The 26,906-nt window shown below is 37.6% G+C and overlaps 1 protein-coding gene across 1 annotated transcript in view; it reads left to right on the top strand.

Annotated features, from left to right (window-relative positions):
* FHOD3 (formin homology 2 domain containing 3) overlaps nt 1-26,906 on the top strand; it is a 285,174-nt gene that overhangs the window by 133,563 nt on the left and 124,705 nt on the right. The window contains exons 5-10 of the mRNA XM_032237770.1: nt 1,787-1,892; nt 7,344-7,438; nt 12,055-12,166; nt 15,675-15,769; nt 18,003-18,146; nt 21,666-21,904. Of these exons, the coding sequence (XP_032093661.1) occupies nt 1,787-1,892; nt 7,344-7,438; nt 12,055-12,166; nt 15,675-15,769; nt 18,003-18,146; nt 21,666-21,904 (791 nt within the window). The remainder of the gene's footprint in view (nt 1-1,786; nt 1,893-7,343; nt 7,439-12,054; nt 12,167-15,674; nt 15,770-18,002; nt 18,147-21,665; nt 21,905-26,906) is intronic.

The following is a 26,906-nucleotide window of genomic DNA, read 5'->3' as shown; positions in this document are numbered from 1 at the left end:
ATTGCTGCGCTGCCACCCAAAAATGCTGTTACAGTGATCTCTGCAGATCCCACTTCAACCTGCCCCTTCTCGGGCAGTTCCAGGTGGCAGAGATTGCGATAACAGCATTTTTGGCAAAGTGATCTCAGGAGCTTAATTGTATCCCATTCCAGGTTTTAACTTCCCAACCTAGTGTCCTGGGAGGAAGAAGAGCATTTCAGGTAACAAGCGGTTCTAAGCTGCAGGGATACAATCTGCCTCCGCAGTGCCCTTTTTGGAATCGGATAGGGGATTGTGGTGCTGCCACCCAAAAATGCTTTTGTTGAAAAGGCTTTGAACACAATTCCATGGGAATCAGGCTCCATGTGGAAGTGAGGATTTCCTCCCCCCCCCCCCCCCCGGCCTGGAACCATCTGAAAATGTGATGCATGGAGCGTGTTGGTAGAGCTACATTCAGAGTATAAGACATACCCAGATTTTCACCCTCTTTTTTAGGGAAAAAAGGTGCATCTTATACTCTGAAAAATACGGTAGCTTGCTTTTGTGTTTTATGGTATGGAAAGTAGAGCAAGAAAGAAAATAATTGGAAATTGGAAATAAAGTTACTGTGAAAAATAGAAAGGAGAGTTGCAATTACTCTTTGCCAGTCCCTCAATCTACAAAATTTATTTAAATTATTTTTAATATATGTTTAGTTGTCATTATGGGTAGGAAGATTTAGACTGGAAAATCAGTCTAAGTGATGCAGAAGGTGGTTTAGTTTTTACCAAATTCTAGGAAGAAAAATCATATGAAGGAGAGCAGAGTGAGTAAAAATCTATGCCTGAGGATGAGGATAAGGAGAAAAATGATAAAGCTTTTTCATTTTGTCTAAAGCAGGAGGCCCTGGGCCATGGACTGGTATTGGTCCATGACCTGCTAGGAACCAGGGCACACAACCGGAGATGAACAGCATGCGAGTGAGCAATCAAAGCTTCATCTATATTTGCAGCTGCTCCCCAGCATTACCCTCTCGGCTCACCTCATCAGGCCGTATATTCTTGTAGGAGCGTGAACCGTACTGTAAACTGTGTGTGTGAGGGATGTAGGTTGCATGCTCCTCCTCCCTTCCCCCTTGGTCTGTGGAAAAAAATGTCTTCCACAAAAATCAGTCCCTAGTGCCAAAAAGGTTGGGGGGATTGCTGATCTACAGCATTTGTAGTTAGGGAAAGGAAGAATGAAAGGGACACAATTGATGCCATTTAGATTATGATACATCTTCTAAAACATTCTTGGAGGCCAAAAATCTTTTTCATCCTTGTTTGTGGGTGAATGGTTTTTTGAAGAGTGGTTATATCAATATAGAATAGTTTTTTAATCCAAAAATTAGTCTTCATTTAATAACCATAATTGGTACCAACAGTTGTTAAATGAAGCAATCTGTTAAATAAACCACAACTGTGCTTATGATCCTACGCCCGCTTTTCTTTGCTTTACGGAACTGAAAAAGTTATAAATGCAAGGATTGGTTGTAAAATTGCTTTTTCATCACTGCCATAGCCACAAACAGTTACTAAAGGGGGGCAGGCTGTATGTGCTTAGTAAAACAAGAAAAAGGAGCAAGCAAAGAACATGCTGGCTTGATACCATCAAAGCTGATACAAACAACTGAAAGAAGCTGTGTTTGGTAAGAAAGCGTGAAGAACACTTGCCTATAAAGTCACCAAGAGTTGTACATGACTGAATGGAGAAAACCACTGCTACTTTATTTTCAGCATGTTACAAAATGTATCATTTGTCTTTTTTCCCCTTGTCCTCTCCCTCACAGGATGACAAGGATTTGGTTCATGAATTTGTTGTAGCAGAAGGCCTGGCTTGTTTAATAAAAGTGGGAGCTGAGGCAGACCAGAACTACCAGAATTACATCTTGAGAGGTACAGAAACTTAATCGTACTAGCTATGTATGTTTCACGTAACAACTCATCTTCTATTGCTCTCTTATCTGTTTAGTTTCATTGTAAACTATAATTGTAGCCAGTTCAATATGCCATTGCTACTATTTTTAGAATAATAATTATCCTTTATATTTTTCTCTTGTCTTTTCCCGACAATTTATTCTGATAATTTCCAATTTTTTCTTTCAAAAGAATTTCATCTCTGATTTCTCAGAATGGCTTTTATCCCTTTAATTTTCCTCATATTTTTCTATTCCTTAGAAAAATGCTTTATCTGTATAATTTTTTTCATTGCGCCCAGTATGCATACCTTTGTGTTTGTGTGTGTGTTTGTGTGTGCACATTTGAGTAAGTTTTGTCTCCTAGCAGCTGCCTGGACCAGTTTCTGTAGTTTTCTGTAATTTTCCTGGATTTTTGAAAGTAGTTTGCCTTTGCCTTCTTCGAAGAAGAAACTTTAAGCAAACATGACTGGTCTAAAGTCACCCAGCTGGCCTTGTGCAAGGCATTACTAGAATTCACAATCTCCCAGTTTCTAGCCTAATATTTTAACCACTAAACCAGTGGTGGGTTTCAAAAATTGTTCGAACCTACTCTGTGGGTGTGGCCTCCTTTGTGGGAGTGGCTTGCCACCCATGTGACCGGATATGAAGATGCCGACAACACTTGTCAGAACCACCTTAAATTACCTCACACACAGCACTGGCATGCATAAGAATATGATGTAAACTTGTTTTTTAAAAGGCATCTTTGGTTTGCGTTAAAACAACTTCAACACACGCAATGTTTTGATTGCACCAGTAGTCATCCTTACCTTTCACAGAGGCACTGAGTTTTATAAATATGAGCATGATAGTGTAGAATAATCATATCCAAGGACCAGTGGTGGGTTTCAAAAAAAATTTGGAACCTCTTCTGTAGGTGTGGCCTGCTTTCCGGGTCCATTGGTGGAACCTCTTCTAACCAGCTCGGTAGATTTGACAAACCGGTTCTACTGAATAGGTGCTAACTGGTAGGAACCCACCTCTGCACTAAAGATATGTGGACTGGACTTTCATGTTTTTCTTTGAAGACATTTCACTTCTCATCTCTGTCGGGATGGTGGGGAATGGAAGGATTTATATTCCTTGCAGACATCTGATCATTTGCGTTCTTTTAGTGTGTCCTGGAGGTTTATCTGTGTTGTCAGGGTCACCTGCAAGAAGTCTTTAGTGACAGGACTCGCATGTGCTTCCACCCCAACAGCCCATAGACTACACATTGATATTCTACCTGGGGCCAAATTACCCAAACCAAAGCGCTACTCCATGACATCAAGAAGAACTAGAAGAACTGAGAGTGTTCATAGATAAGAACTTAGCCAGGAGTTTTATTCGACCCTCAAAGTCGCATATGGCAGCTCTGTGCTGTTATGGGAAAAGAAAGACAGCTCCCTGCTTTTATGTGCGGACTATCGTGGGCTCAATGCAATCTGCATGAAAAACGTGTATCCGCTGCTACTAATGAAGGACATGTTAGCTTATCTAGTGCAGAGTGGAAATATTTACCAAGCTATATTTGAGAGAAGCTTATTACTGCATGCATATCAAAGAGGAGGGATAAATGATGAACTGCATTTAATTGTCCCCTTGGATGTTTTCAATTCTGAGTCCTCCCATTTGGACTGTTGGGTGCTTCTGCCGTTGTTATGACTAAGATCGTCTAGGCAGAAGTAAGCATTGCTCTGCTAAATGCCACAACAAATGGCCCTACAATGGCTGGTAAAGTTGCACCCCACACTTCCCTGAAGGCAGCGATCCTCAGTCCCACAAACAAAAGCCAATAAACAACAAAACCATTCACAAAGGCAAAGAAGAAGTCCAAAGAGAAGATGCAAACTCATGAGGCAAGATCCAGAGTCAAGGGCAAAGATAGGTGCACAGAGTAAGTCACATGCACAAAGCCAAAGGCAAGTCCATAAGGTAAAGCAAATCCTCAAGGCAGACTGCAAGACAGAGGAAGAAACGTGACTCAAGGCTGAATTTTTCCAAAGCTAGGGGGTGGTGTACGCCAAAGCAAACGATTGTTCCCGACAAAGACAAACTCACCCTGCTTGTGCTTAAGTCACATGTTCCTTGTGAAGCAGAGTGGGGCAAACTTCTCCCAAGCAGCCTCACAGATCTCCTTTGAGCTTGCCTCCACTCTACTCTCTGTGCTCTTGAATTGAATGGGGGAGGCAGTTGTTTCTCATAGAGAGGACCTGCTGCCAATCAGCACCATTGTCAGTCTGCAGCTGATCCTCCCCTGTGTCTGTGAGGGCAGGCAGCTCTCCATCTGGTTGCCTAAGGGGTCTAGGACAGTATTGTCCTCTCCCCCAATGCCTGAGGGGCCTGGTACAGCATCATTTTAGCCCCTGGCCTCTCCAAACATTCCAAGAGAGATGTGCCATCCTTGTCAGACAGTCCTGGTTCTAATTCCTCCTCCTCACTCGTATCTGATGGAGCCATGACAGCCATGTTGATGCAACGGATTAATGAAGTTTTGCATGAACATTTGTACAAGGCAGTTCTAGTCTACTTAGATTAAATTTTTATTCATATGGAGACTCGCAAAGAACATGTGAAACTAGTTAGAGCAGTACTGGAAAAACTAAGTGCCACACAACTACATGAAACTTTCAAAGTGTGAGTTCCATAAACCAAAATAGACGATTTCGGCTACCATATTTCACATGAGAGATGCGGTGGCTCAGTGGCTAAGACGCTGAGCTTGTCAATCAGAAAGGTTGGCAGGTCGGCAGTTCAAATCCCTAGCACTATGTAACAGAGTGAGCTCCCATTACTTTTACCAGCTTTTGCCAATCTAGCAGAAGCATAATTTACGTGCTTTCTAGTTCGAAAGCACGTAAAAAATGTAATAGAAAAATAGGGACCACCTTCGATGGGAAGGTAACAGCGTTCCATGTGCCTTTAGAGTTTAGTCATGCCAGCCGTATGACCACAGATATGTCTTTGGACAGTGCTTGCTCTTCAGCTTTGAAAGAGAGATGAGCACCATCCCCTAGAGTTGGGAACGACTAGCACATATGTGCGAGGAAAACCTTTACCTTTTACTTTATTTCAAATAAAGAAATGGACTCTGAGAACAAGAGCCTTAATAAAATGGGAAACCCCATGCATCTAGAACCAACTGCAGAGCTCCTCGGCTTAGCTAACTTTTACCAACAATTTATTCTGTCTTTCGCCCAATAGCCCTCCCGATCACCAATCTACTGAAAATCAATGGGGAGGGGAAACCAAAACCAAGTCAACCACTTAAATGGTCCATGGAATCCCAAACAACTTTTGAGAAACTTAAACGCTTATTCAAATTTAACAAAACTTAAACACTGCTGAACCTATTCTTAAGCACCCGGACCCCAACACATCTTTTGTTATCCAGGCAGGTGACAGTGATGTAGTAGGGGGACTGTTCTCCTTCAGTTCTTTATTAAGTAACCCTGCAGACTTGTGTTACACCTCCCAAAAGCTCTCAAATGCAAAGTGCAGCTGGGCAGTTTGGGAAAAGGAGGCCTATCCAGTGCAGTGGATACTTCTGCACCTAGAGGCATTTTTTTTTGAAGGTAGCAAAATCCCTTTTGCAGTGTGTATGAACCATAAAAACATAGAAATGTTAAAAACACATTGAACGTTCCAAAATAATCTCCAAAATAACTCCAATGGACATAGTATTTCAACCATTTCAATTTCATCCTATGCTATTTATCCAGGAGAAGAATTTCTTGGCAGATGCTTTTTCCAAGTTCCAGATCCTCAAGATCACTGACCAAAATGGTGCCTAAAGTAGGCGATGATCTTGTACATGCTCTGAAAATGAACTTAATCAGGAATGGTTGCTTTACCCACCAGCAATTAAACTTTACTTTTTGTGATGGCCTCGCTTGGGTGGGAAACCAACACTGCATGTCTGAAAGCCAATGGCTACCCATCCTATAGCGAACTGTAAATAAGACATAAATTCTGGTGAAGTGGAGAAGAACATAGAGAAGAACTTAGAGTGATAGGTTGCTAACTGCCTGGTGTGTGCAGCAGGAAAAGACTGTTCTGGAAAATTACCTGGGTTACTACAACCAGTCAGCAATCCCATGGCATCCTCTAAAGAAATCTCCATGGATTTCATGATTGAGCTGGCAGAAACTTCTGGGAACACAATGATCTGGGTTGTCATTGACCTCTTCTCTAAACAAGTACACATTGGGGTTTGCTCCCAAATCCCCTCTGCATGTACTCTGGCAAAGCTCTTCATGCAGGACATCTACAGGCTTCACAGGATCCTAGACCGAATCATTTCGGACAGGCATGTCCAATTCACTTCATGATTCTGGCAAGAATTTCTCAAACTATTGAGATCTACTCAGGGGCTTAACTCCTCATAGTGCCCTTAAATGAATGGAGAATGTAAGTGTACAAATGCGTGTGGAGCAGTACCTTAGATGTTACATCAATTACCAATAGGATACCTAACATTACCAGGATATCTAACATCCTGCCATTGCAGAAATTGCATAGCAGTACTGAATTCACACCATTCTGAAGCCAAGACTTTGCAGCCATACCAGAACAGCGTCAGCTGAACCGCCAAACCACTTCACTAGAAGAATGAATTAAATCTCTTCAAACTACCTGGCCTGTTGTGTGCAGGGCGCTAAAAGATGCATATGAAATCACTAAAAAGTATGTAGACAAAATTGTAATTTGCGCCTTTTAAAATCTAGAGAGCGCACTGCCAAAGGACTGGTTTTGGTGGCAAAGTCAACCATCAACAGGAGAAAAAATTTGTCCCAACACTTAATGTGATATTTTCTGGAGGTCTCCCATTATACCTTATTATAACAATAGTTCTATAGGTAGACCTTGACTTATAATCAAAATAGAGCTCAAAATTTCCATTACTAAGCAAAATAGTTGTTAAGTAAATTTTCTCATTTTATGAACCCTTGCCATCATTGTTAAATGAATCACTGCAATTGTTAAGTTAGTAACATGATTATTAAGTGAACATGACTTCTACTTTGCCAGAAGTTCACGAAAGTTAATCACATAACCCCAGGACACTAATCGTCATAAATACATGCCAGTTACCAAGTGTCCAAATTTTAATCAGGTCACCATAGTGATGCTGCAATGGTTGTTAGTGTGAAAAACAGTCGTAAGTCACATTTTTCAGTGCCATTGTAAATTCATATGGTCATTAAATGAATGCTTGTATATAAAGGGCTACTATGTGCCAACAGGAGAAAATGTATTTAGGTTGTGGAAAAACTTCAATTTCAGTCTGATCAAAGTTTGGCTCTTGATCAACTCAGTGACCCCTTTTAATTCACATTTGGTAATTGTATGATTTTTGCTTGTAACAGCAAATTGCTAAATAAAAAAATCTTTTTTATTTCCTTAGCACTGGGACAAATTATGCTGTATGTTGATGGGATGAATGGAGTAATAAATCACAATGAAACCATCCAGTGGCTGTACATACTAATTGGGTCTAAGGTAAGAATGGTTTCTTTTCAGAAATTTTTACTACAGATTTTATTTTTAATATACAGTAGTTCTGAGCCATATCTGTACTAGTGCTTTCCAGCTAGCAAAAAACAATTAGTGAGCATTCTGTTTTAGAGTTTTCCCAATTTCTTAGCTACTTAAAACCATCATTTGTATAACACACTGCATATCTTTATGTTGCTAACAAAATTTGGGTCTTGATACTTAAATTTACTTTTCCACATTCATTCCCCTTCTTAGCCTGAATAATTCATACTTTCTACAATTTATTTGCTTCTTTTTGAACATATTTTATACTTTTTAAAATTATGCATTACATCATTTAAAATCTGGGTATTTAGTCATTCATTTATTTAACTCTTGATATATAGGGCACATTTCATTATGGAAAATACCCTATTTCTGTGAATTACAATACAATAGCAGGGTTGGAAGGGACCTTGGAGGTCTTCTAGTCCAACCCCCTGCCTGGACAGGAAACCCTACACCATTTCAGACAAATGGTTATCCAACATCTTCTTAAAGACTTCCAGTGTTGGGGTATTCACAACTTCTGGAGGCAAGCTGTTCCACTGATTAATTGTACTGTCAGGAAATTTCTCCTCAGTTCTAAATTGCTTCTCTCCTTGATTAGTTTCTACCCGTTGCTTCTTGTTCTACCCTCAGGTGCCTTAGAAAATAGTTTGACTCCCTCTTTGTGGCAACCCCTGAGATATTGGAACACTGCTATCATGTTTCCCCTAGTCCTTCTTTCTAGACTAGACATACCCAGTTCCTGCAACAGTTCTTCATATGTTTTAGTCTCCAGTCCCCTAATCATCTTTGTTGCTCTTCTCTGCACTCTTTCTAGAGTCTCCACATCTTTTCTACATCGTGGTGACCAAAACTGAATGCAGTATTCCAAGTATGGCCTTACCAAGGCATTATAAGCGGTATTAACACTTCACGTGATCTTGATTCTATCCCTCTATTTATGCAGCCTAGAACTGTATTGGCTTTTTTGGCAGTTGCTGCACACTGCTGTCTCATATTTAAATGGTTGTCCATTAGGACTCCAAGATCCCTTTCACAGTTACTACTGTTGAGCAAGGTACCCCCTATACTATACCTGTGCATTTCATTTTTCTTGCCTAAATATAGAACCTTACTCTTTTCACCATTGAATTTCATTTTATTAGATAGTGCCCAATGTTCAAGTTTGTCAAGATCCTTCTGTATCTTTAGCCTATTTTCTGGAGTGTTGGCTAATCCTGCCAGCTTGGTGTCATCTGCAAATTTGATGAGTTCCCCATTTATTCCCTCATCCAAATCATTGATGAAGATGTTGAAGAATACTGGGCCCAAAACAGAGCCTTGGGTACTCCACTGCATACTTCCCTCCATGAAGATGCAGTTCCATTGAGGACTACACATTGAGTGCCGTTGGTCAGCCAGTTACAAATCCAGATGGTGGTAATGCTGTCTAACCCACATTCTTCTACTTTATCTAGTAGTAGGTTATGGTCTACCTTATCAAATGCCTTACTGAAGTCCAAGTAAATTATATCGACGGCATTCCTCTGGTCCACTAATGTTGTCACATTATCAAAGAATGCATTTGTTGCTTGATTATTTTTTCCAGAATCTTTCCTGGTATTGAGGTCAGGCTGATAGGTCTGTAGTTTCCTGGATCTGTTTTTTTTCCCTTTTTTGAAGATGGGAACCACATCAGCTCTTTTCCAGTCCTCTGATAGTTCCCCTGTGCTCCAGGATCTCTGAAAGATATAGTTCAGTGGTTCTGAGCTCTCGTCTGCTAGTTCCTTCAGAACCCTGGGGTGTAATCCGTCCAGTCCTAGGGGTTTGAACTCGTCTAGGGTAAACAGGTGCTCACTTACCATTTTCTTCCCTATTTCAACTTGTGTTCCTAATCTGACTTTTGTGGTACTGTTTTTGATAGGTTCGACTGTTTTATTCCTTTGTGTAAAGGCAGGTGCAAAACATGAGTTAAATTGGTCCATTGCTGGGAGAAAGTGCTTTCTCCCTGTTGCTTGTCACCTTCTTGCCACTTTCTCCCAGCAATGGACCAATTGTTTCCTTAACTTTTTTCTTGTTTTTAACATGTTGGAAGAAGCTTTTTTTGTTATTTTTTACTTTTGTGGCAAGCCTTTCTTTCTTAGCTTTCCTTACTTCATCTTTACAGGCTTGGGCTATTAGCTGATATTCTGCCTTAGTTATGTCCCCCTCTTTCCACTTTTTATACTTAACTTTTTTGTCTTTCAATTTGTCAGAGTTCTTTATGCAGCCATGCTGGTTTCTTTTGGGAGCTGTTATTTTTCTTTCTCAATGGTATTGTGCTAGACTTTTGTAATCTCATTTTTCAAAATTTCCCAAGTTTCTTGAGTTGTTTTCCCCTTGAGGATTCTCATCCATGGAATTTTTCCCAAGTTCTCTCTAAGTTTATTGGAATTAGCTCTCTTAAAGTCCAAGACTCTAGTTTCACTTTGTTCTACTACTTATGTTTGCATAATGTTGAATTCCAATATTGCATGATCACTTGCCCCCAGGGTTCCTGTGGCTTCAACACCTTCTATTAATTAATTAGGAATTGATCACCTTGTCTTTATATTCAAGATCACCTTTAAATATAACCACAATTATAGAGGAAAATATATTTAAAAATTAAAAGATAAATACAAAAATAGATAACACAAGGTGAGTAGGGGTTTTTTCCAGAGTTTTTCAGCAATTTTTATATGTTAATGATAACTGAGCATTTAAAAAAATGGAAGTTACACAATAGATATAGTTTCTGAATTTGAACAAGAAAATAAAAGATGATTAGACTTACAACCACACAGAAAATCTAATGCAATTCTAAATTAGAATATCATCTGTTTCTACCAAAACAGAATTCTCTAGAAATAGATATTCTATCAATTTAAATCTTTCTAAAATTCCAGTGGTCCTGAATATTCCAAACTTTAATTTGACACTTGACCTCAAATTAAAGTTTGGAACTAGTATTATTAGATTTATGATTCCCAACTTCAGTTCACATATTCTAGCAATCTTGCTTCAATAAAATGACTAAAGTCTTTATTTCTACAGCAAAAAGAGGATCTGGATTAAACTTACAGTATAACACAAAGAGCCATGCACCAGAGTAAAGGGAATGTGTCCCTGAAGTACTACTATGTATTCCAGGAAATATCAAAAGGATCAAGGACATTTAAGCAGCCTCTTGCTAGTATTTTTATCCAACCAATTATCATACATACATAGTATATTTTTGCCTCCTGAAATCAACAATGCTTTAGATATAAATAATTGCTATTAAGGAAAAAGTCTATTTAGAAGTTTTTATTCAGTTTTAATTATGGTTGGAAATTGTAGTGAAGGGGATATTTCAGACCCTTTCTGTTGCCTTTTTAATTCTTACAATATAATAGTGATATAGAAATTTGTAGTTTTATTTAAGAACCAGTAAAACACTACAAGATTTTATTCCCTTTTAGAAAGAGGAACAATCAAAGAACTGTTCATTAGTTTAACATTTAATATAATGCAGTCAGGTCATTGCTTTCAGGTAAAATGAAATATGGAACACATTTACTCAAAATACAGTAGGTTACAAAACAATGGGAATTGTATAAATGGATTAGAAATATATGAATAATGTTCATATAAGATAATTATATGTAGAATTGTAATTGTTATTTGTTATAATGGTGCACTATGTTTCTTTTTTTGTATTATTTTTTCATTTTAAAGCATTTTAATAAGTAGTTTTTGTATGTATTTGCATTATTTATCTTTGTAATTTGTTTTTTCCCCTTTGGTTTCTGCTATTTTTTAAAAGCAATAAAAATACATTTTCAAAAAGTATGTATGGTAAAATACTATTATTCCTATCTTTTTTTGAGGACAGGAGATAAATAGTTTTTTAAAAACAGACAATTTGTCAAGCAAAATATAGCATGTCCTGCAGCTGATTCAGTAGCTAGAGTTCTAATATTTTTCATTATTCTGTTCCAAAATGGCTTGCTCCGATCCATTGGACTGATACTGAAAGCTAGTACTAGAATTTGGAAAACTTTTGTACTGGAGGTTTCTGTTATTTTATATAGAGTGTTTCAGAGTGTGACTCATCCATTTATGTATTCAACTTCTGATATGAGGCAGTTTGATTCTTGAGCCCAACAAATTGATTCTGTGAATCATTTAAAATAATAATTATGACTCAGGATAAAGAAGGTCCATATGTTTTAGGAGGGTGGAAATAGAATTAGTTTCAGACCACATGTTTTAAGTCTCTGGTTTAAATTATGGCATCAGTAATTAAAGGTGTTTAGATAGCACCTAAAGAGTGATTAAAAAGAGTGAGGAACTAGGCTAGACTAACCAGTTCTATTTGTACATGTTTTATGGATTTGCTTTTTGTTCTACTTTGACATTTAATTTAGAAGATGAAGCATATTTTGCTTCAATCAATGACTTAGGGATAATGCTGCTGCTTCTGCAATGATTTATTTCCACATAGGATTAGCCTGCATTGCAGTAAAAAGAAACAACCATTCTGCAAATTTTACAGTTTGATTTATGAATAGCTGTTTCTTCCCTTGCAGTTTCGCCTGGTTGTAAAGACAGCATTGAAATTGCTCCTTGTTTTTGTGGAGTATACTGAATCCAATTCATCTCTTCTTATTGAAGCAGTGGCTACTGTTGATGCAAAAAGGGGTGAGTCATTATTCTTCTAAAAAGAGGGAAAATAATTGTGGATAGTCTATTTGTTAAAAAATACTTACACTACAAAAATAGTGTGTGGGGGTCATTAGATATTTTCCTTTGGTTAAACTTGAGAAAAGATGCCCCAAACTAATCAATAAACTTAATATCCTTTCATAAACTGTACATTATCATTCAAAGTCAAATCCAGATGTTTATAGAATTCATTGGTTTTAAGATAAAATTGTTGAAAAGAATGATTAAAATGGAGGTGTAGATTGAGAGGGATGGAAAATATGTGAATTATTTATTAAAGCAAAAGAGCAATTAGTCATTGACTCCAATACATTATGTTATACAACAGCATTGGTTTGATCTCCCTTGAAACAATTGTAATGAATATTCTGCAAAAGGGGTTATTTTGGCATGCTATAAGCAACCGTGAACTGGTGTGCTGGATGACTGAAGGATTGCCAGGTAGCTCAAAGATGAGAAGACAGTTGTAATACTTTCAGGCTCTATATAGAACTGGTTAGAATGTGTTTGAATTAATTCATTGTATAAGAAATTTGGCATCCATCTACAGAGACTTCCAAACTTGTTTGATTTCCCAGTTCAGTAGGATCAAGTCTGTTGTCTAACTCTGCAAAGGTTTATTTAAATATTCATTCACTCACTCACTCACTCACTCACTCACTCACTCACTCACTCACTTACTTATTTGTATCACACTTTTATTATGTTTACAAATAATTCAAGGCAGCAAACATATCCAGCATATCTTCCTCTTTCTATTTTCCACATAATAACAACCATGGGTTAGGTTGAGAGAGAGTAACTGGCCCAAAGCCAACTGCTTACTTCTGGCCAGTCATTCCCTCTTAACTCAACCATGGCTAAATGACTTCATATTTTCCTACTTTCTAGCCTGGTACCTTAATCACTAGACCAAATCTACTCTACATGTGAAGTAATATGAAGTAAAAGTGGATTTTTCATTTATCTTATACCATTTCCAATCTCTTGGAACCAAAGGCAAATACTACTCTCCTTCATTCTTATAATGATCCCATCATATTGCTGATGTTTTTCTGGAAGGATTGTTTTGAATTTTTCTCAATCCAGCAGCATACATAGTAACATACAATCTTGATTAGTTATCAAGAAAATTGTACAAATGCTGATATCCTATCATTTCATCTTCAAGAGTTATGAAAGATGCCCAATGCAATAAAGGGATGGCATCTTTAGAATCAGGAATTTCCTAAGAGAAGCTGCTTATATTTTTGCTGTTGTTGTTTTCTAAAATGATCAAACAAATACAACAATTTGTACTAAAGGCATGAATAGTGGTCCTAATGGAAAATATATTTTATTTTTATCCTGTAGAAGGGCATCAGGATTTTTTTTAAATCTTCTGAAATTCAAAAGATACATGAATTAAATGTTCTTTAACTCTTTTTACAAGTCAGTTAGAGGATTATTCTCATGGGGAATCTCTTTGTGTTCTCAATGTTTCAAAGTCTGTAAAAACAAAGACAATTAAATGCTGCCTGAAAACTACTTTATGAAAGATTAGGGATGGACATTTCTGAGTGGAAACAATATGTTTTTCTTTAGTTGTTAATTGCATTAAAATTTGGCTAAATTAAAACTTTTGTAGCAGTTAAAGAAAGACACTTTGTTGTGATGGTTAAAGCGCTTAGCTCCAAACAGGGAAACCTTGAGTTCTAGTCCTGCCTTAGGCACAAAGCCAGTTGAGTGATCTTGAACCAGTCACTTTCTCTCAGCAGTGGAAGGAGGTAGTGGCAAATCAGTTTTGAAATCCTGCCAAGAAAATTGCAGGGACTAATCAGACAATCACAAAAGTCAACACTGACTCAAATGTGCGAACAATAACATCAACAAAAAAGGAGTAAAATCTGAGTTTGCTTTACCCCAGAGCAATTGGCAATTGATTCAACCCAATCATTTTTAAAATTTGGAATCTTTGATGGTGAAACTACTGCCCCCTCTTCATTAAACAACTTCAAAAAATTAAATTTCCAAGGCTTATCCACAGCCTATTTCTTGGTAAGACAGAATAATGTGAAAGCGACAGTGTCACCAGCAGATGAATTTATAATTGGTTGACCAACTGCACTCAATGTTTATTTTTCAATGAAGCCACATCTACTACATACAGGGAAGCATGAAGTGGAATATACCAAGCTTCTACCTTAGGCCCAGTATCCATCATCTTTATAAATAGTTTAGATGAGGTGATAGAAGGGGAATTCAACAAATTTGCAGACAACTTCAAGCTGGAGTGGGGGAGGATAGCCAAAACTTTCGGTTCTTCGCAGTCTTGAACTCTGTGGACCCTATCCCCAAAAATATAATTCAGTGGTACGAAAATACTTAGGCAAGGAAAACCAAATACACATGTATAGAATAGGTAATACCTGGATCAACAGTGATAACTGTGAGAGGGTTCTAGGTGGACAATTATGTAAGTATGAACTAGCAGTATGCTGCATGTGCCAAAAAAGTCAATGCAGTTCTTGGCTGCATTAACAGAAGGATAGTTTCAAGATCATATGATATGTTAGCACTGGTAAGACCACAGTTGGAATAAAGCATCCAGCTTTGGTCACCATGATACAAACCATTGTTGAGACTTTAGAGACGGTGCAGAGAAGAACAACAAAGATTGTTAGAGAACTGGAAGCTAATATATATGATGAATGGTTGCCGGAACTATGTACATCTAATCTAATGAAGAAAAGGACTAAGGTGATTTTATAGCAGTCTTCTATGTTTGAGGGACTGTTACAGAGAAGAAGTGGTCAACTTATTCTTCAAAGCACCTGAGAGTAAGATAGGAAGCAACAAATGGAAGCTTATCAAAGAGAGATTCAACCTAGAATTAAGGAGAAATTTTCTGACAATAAGAAAAAATAATCAATGGAATGCTTAACCTCCAGAAGTTATAGATGCCCATCACTGAAGGAATCAAGAAAAGATTGGATAACCATTTGTCTGGGATGATGGCAGATTTTCCTACGTGATCCTTTAATATCCCATGTGATTGTTTAACAACTGCCACTGGGAGAGCCAGAATTGCATTCGTTGAATGAAGCAATCATGTGGGCATCTCATTTAACAACCACTTCTCTCAGTGATTGAGATTTCAGTCGACATTGTGTTTGTAAATTGAGGTCTACTTCTATAAGAATGCAAATTATATTTGCCTCTCATTCCCATAACCATTTGTTAGTTTGAGACTATGAAGTAAGACATTTGAGCAAGCAGGTATAAGCTGGTACATTTTAGGAAGAAGCAGAAGGAATACATTATGGATTTCAGTACTAAGCATATTGAACTCAACCATGTTTTACTTTCACAAATAATATATGTAATTAGACTGTTTTAAATATTAATCCATTATGTGTTTTCTCTGCTAAGTATTTTTTTTAAAAAAAATAGCTGATACAGATAAATTAAATTCTTCTTTATAATATTACTTTTCTTTGTTCAGGTTTCAAGCTATGGTCCAGTGTCATGGAGATTTTGGAGGAAAAGGATGGACTTGATACAGAATTACTAGTTTATGCAATGACTTTAATAAATAAGGTTTGTCGTAATTTGACATGCATGTATTCAAATATATGCAGAGTTTTCTGTGTATTAAAGTTATAATTAGAAATTTATTTTAAAGTCAACAGAGAGATTAATATCGGAATGGATTTTTAAAAATGCTTTCTTCCTTTGATAATGCATCAAGATTCTTCTAGACTATGTATTATATGCTGTGACAAAGAGTCAATTAATAAACAAGAACAACCCAGAAGAATTCCAACCACATGATTTTAGTCAGACATAGGTATGCCTCTAACTGCACTGATGGACAAATCTACTGCTTTCTCACCTATATTGTCTTTATGTTTTATAACCTTTTTTTTTAAATATGGTGAAGAATACTCTATGTTTTAAAGAAAATATGTGTATATGTGTTGATTAGTTTGCAAAACTTTCTTCTGCTTAGTTGGGTGGCAGTGTCATTTTCCTTTTTTTATATTGACCCATATGTTTTGTGGATTTCTGTAGAGATGTAATGATCTCTTACATATAATGCAACTCCACCTCCTCTCTTGTTAGGTATATTTCCTTTCAATAGTTTGAATCCTTTCATCCCAGTCATGAATTTAATCCCACCAATATTTAGTAATAGCAACAATGTCATATCTGCCCTTGTGTACTAGTGCTTCAAGTTCACCCTGTTTGTTCCCTAAACTGTGAGTGCACATGTGCGCCAGCCACCTGGTCTTCCAGTTTCTGGCATGCATTCACAGGCGAAGACCTGGTGGCCAGTGCGCATGTGCATGCCGGAAACTGGAAGATCATTTTCCACCCATGCGCATATGCACCAGGCAACTGCAGAGGTTTTCGGTGCTCCTGCACACATGAGGACCAGTTGGCTAGAATCCAGGAGATCAACAGGCAACAGCTTGTGTGCCAAAAGTCGTGGGGAGGGGATCTCGATGGTCGTTTCCTAGGAGAGCAGAGCTGTCGACCAGGATGGGTGGGCCAGGTCTTCCCGTCCAAGCAGGCTTTTTGCACTGCTCCAGTCCACCGGCACTGATGCACATCCATGGTCTGGAGCACCTGGCTGGCTCAGGTGCCCCAGAAGAGCAGCAGCAGCTGCAGGGTGAGGGAGAGGAGCAACCGGCTGGCCCCTGCAGCCACTCCCCAACCGGCGAGCCGGGCCCTGAGTGACGTCTCCATACGTGAGGAGCTGTGCTCTCCTCCGACCCTCCTGGGGCACTCATCTCCCCAATGGCAGCTCCTCCAGCATCCCAGCCAGAAGCAGCAGCGCGAGAACCACCACTGACCCTCCGCCCTTTCTCCTGGAATGCTGGAGGAGAAGCCACCTTCAGACAGGCAAGCTGCCCCTGGAGGGCCAGAGGATAGCACAGCTCCTCACATATGGAGATGCTGCTGAGGGCCCAGCTTGCTGGTCGCTCCTGCCCCTTACCCTGCAACTGCCACTGTTGCTGCTGCTCTTCTTCTGGGGCGGCAGGTTGTGCAGGACTGAATCCATCGCAGGGGGGTAAGAGGTGCACCAGCCAGATTCCCTTTGCAGAAGTGGGGGGGTGGCTGCACTGGCTTTTTCTTGGTGGCGGGCTGTGGGGTGCTTCATTGACACTTTACCAGTTTTCGGTGCACCCTGCTGGTCTTTGTGCATGCATGCATGCATGCATGCTGGAAACTGCAAAGAAAAAAGAAAAAAAGCTATAGAAAAAGATAATTTCTAACTTTTTTGATAGGATAATGCCCTTTGAACTACAATAAAGCATAACAAGCAATACTTCTGTCACCACCACTATTATCAAAACTGAAAATTAAAAAAAATGTTTCAAATAAAAAAAGTGGTTTTCAAGTGGAAACCCAAATAAATAAATAATAGTCATCAAAGCAGTCAATTTCGCCTTATCTTCATACTCCATTAATTTTACCATCGATTCTTCCATTTTGGGTATATGTGATTTTTTTCCCATCTATGTATATAAAGAAGCCTTCCTGCTATTGTCATATATAAAAACAAAGTTATAATTTTTCAATCTGATTGTCAATCAAATCTGAAAAAAAGGCTGACTTCAATTGTACATTCAGTTTCTTACATGTTGAAATAATTTTTCTTCCTTTGTTCCTATGATTTATATCATCCCATTAACTTTCCATTCTCCAAAGTTACCCCAAAAGACATTGGTGGCATATATCAAGCAATACATAGGACTGACACTTAAGTCGCACTTGATATTCTCTTCAAAACAAAAAATTAAAATAATTCCATTTTTACTTTCAGACATTATCTGGCTTGCCAGATCAAGATTCTTTTTATGATGTTATTGACTGTCTAGAAGAGCTGGGGATGGAAATTATTTCCCGGAAGCATCTGAACAAGAAAGGATCAGATTTGGACTTAGTAGAGCAATTCAACATTTATGAGGTAATAATATAAAATGTCCTTCTCCTTTACAGCTTGGGAATATTTCATAATGTTTGCAAGAAAAGTACATCTATAGTACTACTTGCCTATTTATTTTTATTTGGAAAGGCAAAGATATGCATATGCACTACAGATACAGAAACATGGTAGTATAGTTTATTGTAAAATGCATTTTTACTAGGCAGGGATAATACCAAAATGTAAGCAAGTGTATTTATTTAACTGTGTGACCCAATTGAACTAGATTAATACTGATAACTATAAAATTGATGCAGTACAGTAGTTTTATAACTAATAACAAATTATAACATACAGCATTAAGAAAAGGATCTGCTTGTAAAGTGCTTCACATCAGGGGTGGGTTCTTTGCTTATGCTGTCAATATAAGTGATAAACAATAGTGGTGGTAGTACATATCCCTGTTTTATTCCAGCCATTTCTATGAAGGGATCCATGATTTGTTCTAACTACACTTCTGCAATCACTATATAAACTTTTGCATGTTTACTTACTCCATATTGGACAGAGTTTGCCATAGTAATTTCCTATCCGCTCTATTGAAATTCTTTCTCTTGGTCTACAAATGCAACAAAGAAATTCTTATTTTATTACATATTCTTTTATATTAATTTTTTAATTACAAAAAATGCATCTATGCACTTTCTGTTTCTTCTAAAACCCATCTGTTTATAGTTTCATAATTCATGTTAATTTCGTTTCTATTATATTGGTGGACATTTTCCCTACATCAAGGATTCTGAACCTCCAGACTGCAACCTAGTACTGGGCTGTGGCCTGTTGAGAACCAGGCAGCACAAACGGCACATGAATACTCAAAGCTGCATTTACACAACTGGCACATGTGCACACCAAACCACCCTCTTCCCCCGCCATCAGTCCACAAAGCCAGAAAGGTTGGGGACTGCTGCTCTACTGGCTCAAGAGTGAGATGCCCCCAATAGTGTGTGCATTCTCATTTGCTCCCTTTGTTTTTCCACAATGATTTTATTTGCTTATTACCAATCAGCAAGTACATTAGTTGTGTTCTGCATTAAAGACTATGTAATCATCTGATACTGCTTTTCCCCATGACTTGAATTATTTCTGTTAAATTCCTGATACTTTGTATTTACATCACTTTTTAACTATCCTTGTTTCTTTATCTATTAGTATTTCTGGCTCTAACGCTATTGTTTTGTGGTTTTGGGTTGCTTCTTCATGATATTGTTCTAGGAGTTTGAGGAGCTCTTTGAAATATTCTCTCCATCTTTCTATGATTTCTGATGGCTCTGTTAGTTACCTTTCCTTCTTGTCTGATTATCTCTGTGAGGCTATAATTGTCCCATTTTTTCCATATATTTTTTACTACTTTGAAAAACTTTCTACAGGCTGATCTCAATGTTTTTCCAAAGCACACATAGGATTTTTGTTTTGCCTTCTCAGTTATCCTGATAGTCTGAAATCTATAATTTATATAATCTTCTTGATTTTATCCAACAATTATATAACCTTTTTTTCCAACTTTACTTCTTCTTTAACTTTATCACACCACCATGCAGTGTGTTTGGTCCTATTTTGCCTTTTTCCTTTTTCACAATGTTAAGCTAGATAGTTTTGTATACTTATCCTCCAGATTTCCCACCACCGGTAATAATGGGCAAAATGTTGTTTCCACATTTTGTTGTAACTTTCTACTACTTCTAGTTTAACTTTTGCAATCTTAATTAATTCCTGGTTTTTATTTGGTTTTTTCCTGTTAATATTAAAGTTGTAACGTCTTGCTGTTAGCTCTACGATCTTATTATAGGTGTCACATAGTCCATTGGAGATTGCTTTTGCATCGAATATTCTGACTCTTCTTTTTACACTTGTTAATATGTGATCTATCTGGTTTTTAGTGATGATGTCATGCCATTTATACCATGCATAGTATTGCGAGTTTCGGAATTCAAAAATGTATTAATAATAAAAAGATGGTGTTGACTGCATAAGTCCAGTATCGTTTGCCCATTCTGGTTCCTTTCACTATTTTAACAGCAGGTGAGCCAATGAACTGTTCATACTCTTTTATGTTAGTACCTACTCTACCGTTGAAATTTCCCATTACATACACCATACTGTTAGCTTCCATTTTCTCTATCTCTTAAGATAGTTAATTCAAGAACTCATCCATTTGTCCCTCTATGTAATTATCATTGCATGGGGCATGTAATTGTACGTATGTTTCAATTTGTTGTTCTCTCTTGATTTTCATTATTCATTATTTTATCTTAACAGTTACTGATATCTAGTATGCATTTTGCTATGTCTGGATATATCAAGAATCCCATTCCATTCTTTGCTGTAGCCCCTCCAGGGTAAATAAACAAGTATCCTCTGAAAACTTTCTTACTGCCATGCCCTTTACATCTTATATCGGATAGTCCCATTATCTTGAACCCTGTTTTTCCATAATATCTACAGTTTCTTCTGTTTTATTCCCCACGCCAGCTGTGTTCAAAATAGCTCTTTTTTTCTGTCTATTCTATATCTTAATACTTCAATATTGCTGTTGTAATTTTTGATTTCATCAGTCTATTTGCATCTTGTTATGATTTTGTTGCAATTTCACTAGAGCCCCTTTAGCTAAGCCTGGGGAGACCCAGGATAGCCTTCATGGCTGCTGTAAAGGTCCTGTGTCACAAGGCAATGCTATACTTGGCCCACTCCTTGCAATTCCTTGCTTTTTCCTGTTTCCACATCCCACAATGTGGATGTGGGTTGGTCTTTGAGAGGCAGGTAAAGGAACAGAAATAAATACATTTAGATTTATTTTCTGTGTAGTAAATTTCACCATGAATGCTATTTGTTCAAATTTTCACAGTAGTTTTAACTTCTCCTTTTAGCTGATGGAGACTATAATTGTCTAAACCCTGTTGACAGCAAAAGGTTTTAATTCCCAGTAGCTGGAAATTAATAAAATAATACCATTATTTTTTTCTGGGTACAGTTTGGCCCCTCTGCTATGAAAGGATGGTATCTAGAGTCATAGGAGGGAGAGATGCTATTTCAATAATATCATGAAGAACAGGCTGATAGGGATTAGGTACAACAGAAAGTCCCCTCTCACATTGCCTTTTTGATCTTCCACAAATACATCTCTTCATTCTTCTTTGAAATTTCAGCATCTATCTTTATTTTTCATGCCAAGAGTGCATAACAAGGAACAATATTTTGGATGAGAGTTGCACTTAAAATCTCATTATTATTTTTACTTTCAGTCTGAGGGTTCAGGGGGCATTTTTCTTGTGTGAACATAGAAGATGAAGCGTATGTTATATCTGGAATTTCTACATAGACAGATTGATTCTTCAACATGTATAAAAAGCATCTGAAATCTTTTGTCCTGCAAAATCCAGATTATCAAAGCCTTGATAAAGAACAATCATAAAAAGACATTTTGAGATGTCTTTGTGGGACAAAACAAATATATAAATCAATATGCATTATTCCCTGCACTTTCCCTTTCATTTTTTTTAGATGACATTGAGACATGAAGATGGTGATGATAGTGGAGAACCTCTTCCTATTGCCTGCAAAGACAGAAGAAGAACTAGTCTTGGTTCCAATGAACGAAGAGGGCTGGAACGTAGGAAGAGCAGGAGGCATTCCATTCAGAGTGTCAAGAATACTTTATCAGCCCCTGCTAGCCCCTGCACTCATTCAAGCCCTAATTTCATGTGTGGCCATAGACAGAGCACTGAAGAATATAGTGAGAAGTAGGTATAGAAACAAGAAGCGTTCCTAGTTTCTTTGTGCCTTTTATATTTTCAAATTTCTATGATTTATAATTGGCTGATATAACTTTACACCCACACAGTTATGATTCATTTTGCTGAAAATGATATACTCACATGTAACATTTTGACAACATGCTATTTGCTCAGTTATTGAAAATGAAATAAGGCAAGCAATTAATTCCTAAGAAAATAGACAATCTGCAGAAGTTGATAGTTTAACAATTTTCCAATTAAAATAAAAAAAGAATTACTGCAAACATATCCTTTTATTTACTAATAAAATATATGGGGAAAATAAAAGTATGGCTAGCTTGATGTAATCAAAATCATAGGAAGTCAAAAGATTACAAGAAGCTATTATAAAATAAGTTATTTAATGTATTTATTGAAATGTATCGTTTCAGTGCTGCCTTGATACTTAGCTTTTTAATTGAAAAACAATTAGTAACTTCTTTCCAGTTACATAACATTCCTATTATGGCAATGCTGCTTTTATGCTTTTTAAACACCCTTAATCATTTATGCTTGCTGATATATCAAGTCATCCTTGTCATTGCTTATTATTCTGAAGAAGTGCATATAGAGTAACGTAAAGGTAAAGTCAGTCGTGTCCAACTCTAGGGCATTGTGTTCATCTCAGCTTCTTGGCAAGGGTGCCAGCATAGTCCAAAGACAATATTCATGGTAATGTGGCCAGTATGGCTACATGCCAAAGATGCACAGAACACTATTACCTTCACACCGAGGTGGGACATTAATCTAATTGCATTTGCATGTTTTCAAACTTCTAGGTGGGCAAGAGCTGGGGCAGGTAATGGAAGTTCACCCTGTTATGTGGAACTTGGATGTTGAACCCAGGCTGCCGGCTCTCCAGCTGACAAGCTCAGCTTCTTTAACTATTGAGCCATCATTCCCCCTGCTGCATTTACAAAAGTCTTAGTATATATTCCAATTTAAATCATACACTTTATATCAAAAAACATATTTCACAAATTTATTTTCATTTTAAAAATTAGGTATATGGGAGGGAAGATGTTTTGCCATAAATATTTATGGTACAATAGTTTTCAAATTTGAAAATCAAAACAGAGTATTTTATAGCATTAGTCAAGCAGCCGAGGACTATTATTTTATCTGGAAAAGGGCACATATCAACCTGTTAATTTCAAATTTGAGTCAATTTGATGAAGATTCCATGGTTATGAATACCAAATGGATCTTTTTAAGCTGGCAAGAAAGACTAGGAAATCTGGGGGAAGTGGGCAGTACAATCTAAGGAACAAATTATGAAGATTTTTTTTCTATTTTTATTATGTATGTTATTTCAACTGGAAAATAGGAAATATCAACTGCCCAGCCCTGTCTGCTTTTTATAACATTACCTCTCATTGGGTGTAGCTACTTGTTAAACCAGATAGTATGTAAAGTTTGAATCATGAGTTCTCTGCAAAGGGAATCCTGCTTAGAGTACAGAATAACAATTGGAAGAGATCTTGGAATCTTCTTGTTCAATCCCCTGCTCAAACAGGAAACATACTGTATATACCATTTCAGACAAATGACTATCCAATTTCTTCTTAAAACCTTCAATGATGGAGCATTCACAATTTTTGGAAGCAAACCATTCCATTGGTTAATTGTTGTCAAAGGCAGAAAATTTCTCCTTAGCTGTATGTAAATTGATCAGCTTTCATCTGTTACTTTATGTCTTACCCTCAGGTGGTTTGTAAAATAGGTTGATCTCCTCTGTGACAGCCCCTCAATTATTGGAAGACCATAATCATGTCATCCCTAGTCTCTTTTTGTTAGACTAGACATATCCAGTTCCTGCAACCATTCCTATTGTTTTAGCCTTCTGTTCCTAATCATTTTCATTGCTCTCTTCTGCACACTTTCTAGGATCTCAGCATCATTTTGTATAGTGGTGATCAAAACTGTAAGCAATATTTCAAGTGTGGTCTTATCAAGGCAGTATAACATAGTGCTAACACTTCACATGATCTTGATATCCCTCTGTTGATGGTGCCTAGAACTGTATTGGGCTTTCTGGCAGCTGGGGCACACTGTTGGCTTATACTTAAATGATTGTCCACTAGGACTTCCAGGTTTCTTTCACAGTTAGTTATTGAACCAGGTACCACCTATACTTACACATTTAGTTTACCTAAAGGTAAATCTTTCTTTGCTCATTAAATTGCATCTTGTTGGATAGGGGGCAAATATTCAAGTGCATTAAGAAGTCTATCTTCTAAAGTATTGGCTGCTCACCTCAGTTTGTTTTTCTCTTCAAATTTGATGATTTCCCTTATAGCCTTTCATCTAAATCATTTATGATGATGCTGAGGAATACTAGGCCTAAGACAGAACTTTTTCGTATCCCACAGCATGCTTCCCTGAATATAGATTTAGTTCTACTGAGGACTATATGTTGAGTGCTGTTGGTCAAGAGCCAAGGTGGCGCAGTGGTTAAATGCAGCACTGCAGGCTACTGCTAGATCAGCAGTTCAGCGGTTCAAATCTCACCGGCTCAGGGTTGACTCAGCCTTCCATCCTTCCGAGGTGGGTAAAATGAGGACCCAGATTGTTGGGGGCAATATGCTGACTCTCTGTAAACCGCTTAGAGAGGGCTGAAAGCCCTATGAAGCAGTATATAAGTCTACTGCTATTGCTATTGGTCACAGCCAGTTTCAAATCCAACTGGTAGCAATGTTGTCTCTTACACATTTTTCTTGATCTGGCCCACTGGTTTGTGTATGTGTGCATATGCGTGTGTGTGTGTGTGTGTGTGTGTGTGTGTGTGTATCTATAATATAATATAAATATATTTTATATACTTAAACATGCTGTATGTAAAATGTAAAAGTAAAGGTTTCTCTATCATTTGTTTCCAATTCTAGGGCATGGTGCTCATCTCTGTTTCTTGACTGAGGGAGTTAGCATTGTCTGAAGACAATTTCTGTGGTCAAGTAGCCAGCATAGGGGTATGCCAAAGGCACACAGAGCACTGTTACTTTCCACCTAAGGGGTACCAAGCTATACACATTTGCATGTTTTCAAACTGCTAGGTGGGCAGGAGCTGGAGCAAGTAACAGGAACTTATCCTGTTGCATGGAGCTTGGTTCTTGGACCTAGGCAATCAGCTCTCCAGCTGACAAGCTTAGCATTTGACTGGCACCTTATGTACATATACATACATTACTATGTATGTGTGTTTGTGTGTGTGTGTTATATGTATTCACACATATGTTTACATTATATACACAGTACATACACATGCATATGATATGTTAGCATATTCATCATGATACAAAATTTCCTACCTAAAATATACATATTATATACTATAAACCATTATTCTCTAGCATTTCTGCTGGACAGTCTTCTTGTCTTAAAAATTAATTATGTCATTGTAATAATAAAACTTGGTTCACATCTAAGCTGAAACATCTACGTCTTGCCAAAGAGGAAGCCTACTGGAAAGGACAATGAGACCAAGAATGTATTAACAGGGAAGATGAGGGCAGGAAAAAGGACCTACTCTGAAAAGCTGAGGATTCAGCTCTCCATAAATGAACCAGCAAATGTGTGGAAAAGCCTGAAAATTATCACTGGCTACAGCAGATCTGCACCCTTTGAAGAAAAGTATCAGCAACTGGCAGATGATCTGAATGTGTTCTACAGTAGGTTTGGGAGTAAATCATGTCAACTATTGCTGCCATCTCCATCTCAGATACAAGAACAGCAGTTAAGTCTCCTACATACGTCTGGGATCCTCACCTTTGGTGATTAAAGAAAAATATGTGTGAGGTCTATTTCACAGACAAAAAGGTGAAAAAGCACCAGGGCCAGACAGGGTAACTCCCTTTTACTTGAAAGTCTGTGCTAATCAACTGACCACATCATCACCCGCATCTTTAATAAATCACTGGAGATGTGTTATATCCCTTCTTGCTTCAGACACTCTACTATCATTCCAGTGCCCAAGAAACTCTCCATCAAAGAGTTGAATCACTATAGACCAGTGGCTCTGACATCTGTAGTTAGGAAAACCTTCGAAAGGTTAATGTTGGTCCACCTGAAAATCCTCACAGGTCTGCTGCTAGACCTCTTATAATTTGCTTACCATACAAATAGATCAGCAGATGATGCTGTCAATAAGACACTGCATTACATCTTACAACATCTTCAATCCACAAGGAACTTTATAAGGGTCCCTTTTGTAGATTTCAGCTTGGAATTCAACTCCATCATTCCTAAAATCCTCCTCTTTAAACTGACTCACCTAGCTGTCCTGATCACACTTGTAGATGGATTATAAAGTTTCTAATTAATAGGAAGCAGCAGGTGAAGCTAGGAGAAATCACATAGAATACCATTCAATTAGCACAGGAACCCCCCTGGGCTGTGTGCTGTCTCCATTACTCTTCTCTTTGTATACCAATGAGTTCATCTCAAAGGATATCTCTGTTAAAAGTTCTGAAGTTTGTAGATGGTACAATAGTCATTGGTCTCATTCTAAACAATGATGAGTCTGCATATAGACAAGAGGTAGAACAAGCTGGCACATTTGTAAAACTGTAAATTATTGTACATTTGCAAATAATCTATTCTATCATCTCTTACAATATTAGGCAACATAGTATCAATACTAGAGCCTTTAACTATCTAGATTCTGTTATGTCGAAGGACTTGAAATGGACACCTAACATTAGAACCATCATTAAAAAGGCACAACAAAGAATGTTCTTCCTGTGTCAATTTAGTAAGCTCATATTGCCCAAGGATCTGCTGATACAGTTCTACAAAGGAATTATTGAATATCATTTGTGTATCAATATTTTTTTTACATAGCAAACAAAACAATACAAGTACAGACTTCAGGGCTGCAGAAAAAACAACCACAATCAGCTGGTTTTCCATTGAGGATCTGTATACTGCACAAACCAGAAAGTGGGCTGAGAAAATATAGACCTCTCACATT

This window comes from Thamnophis elegans, chromosome Z, assembly GCF_009769535.1.
Source record: "Thamnophis elegans isolate rThaEle1 chromosome Z, rThaEle1.pri, whole genome shotgun sequence".
Taxonomy (NCBI): domain Eukaryota; kingdom Metazoa; phylum Chordata; class Lepidosauria; order Squamata; family Colubridae; genus Thamnophis; species Thamnophis elegans.
Note: the sequence above shows the minus strand (reverse complement) of the source record. Positions and strands in the feature narration are given on the sequence as shown.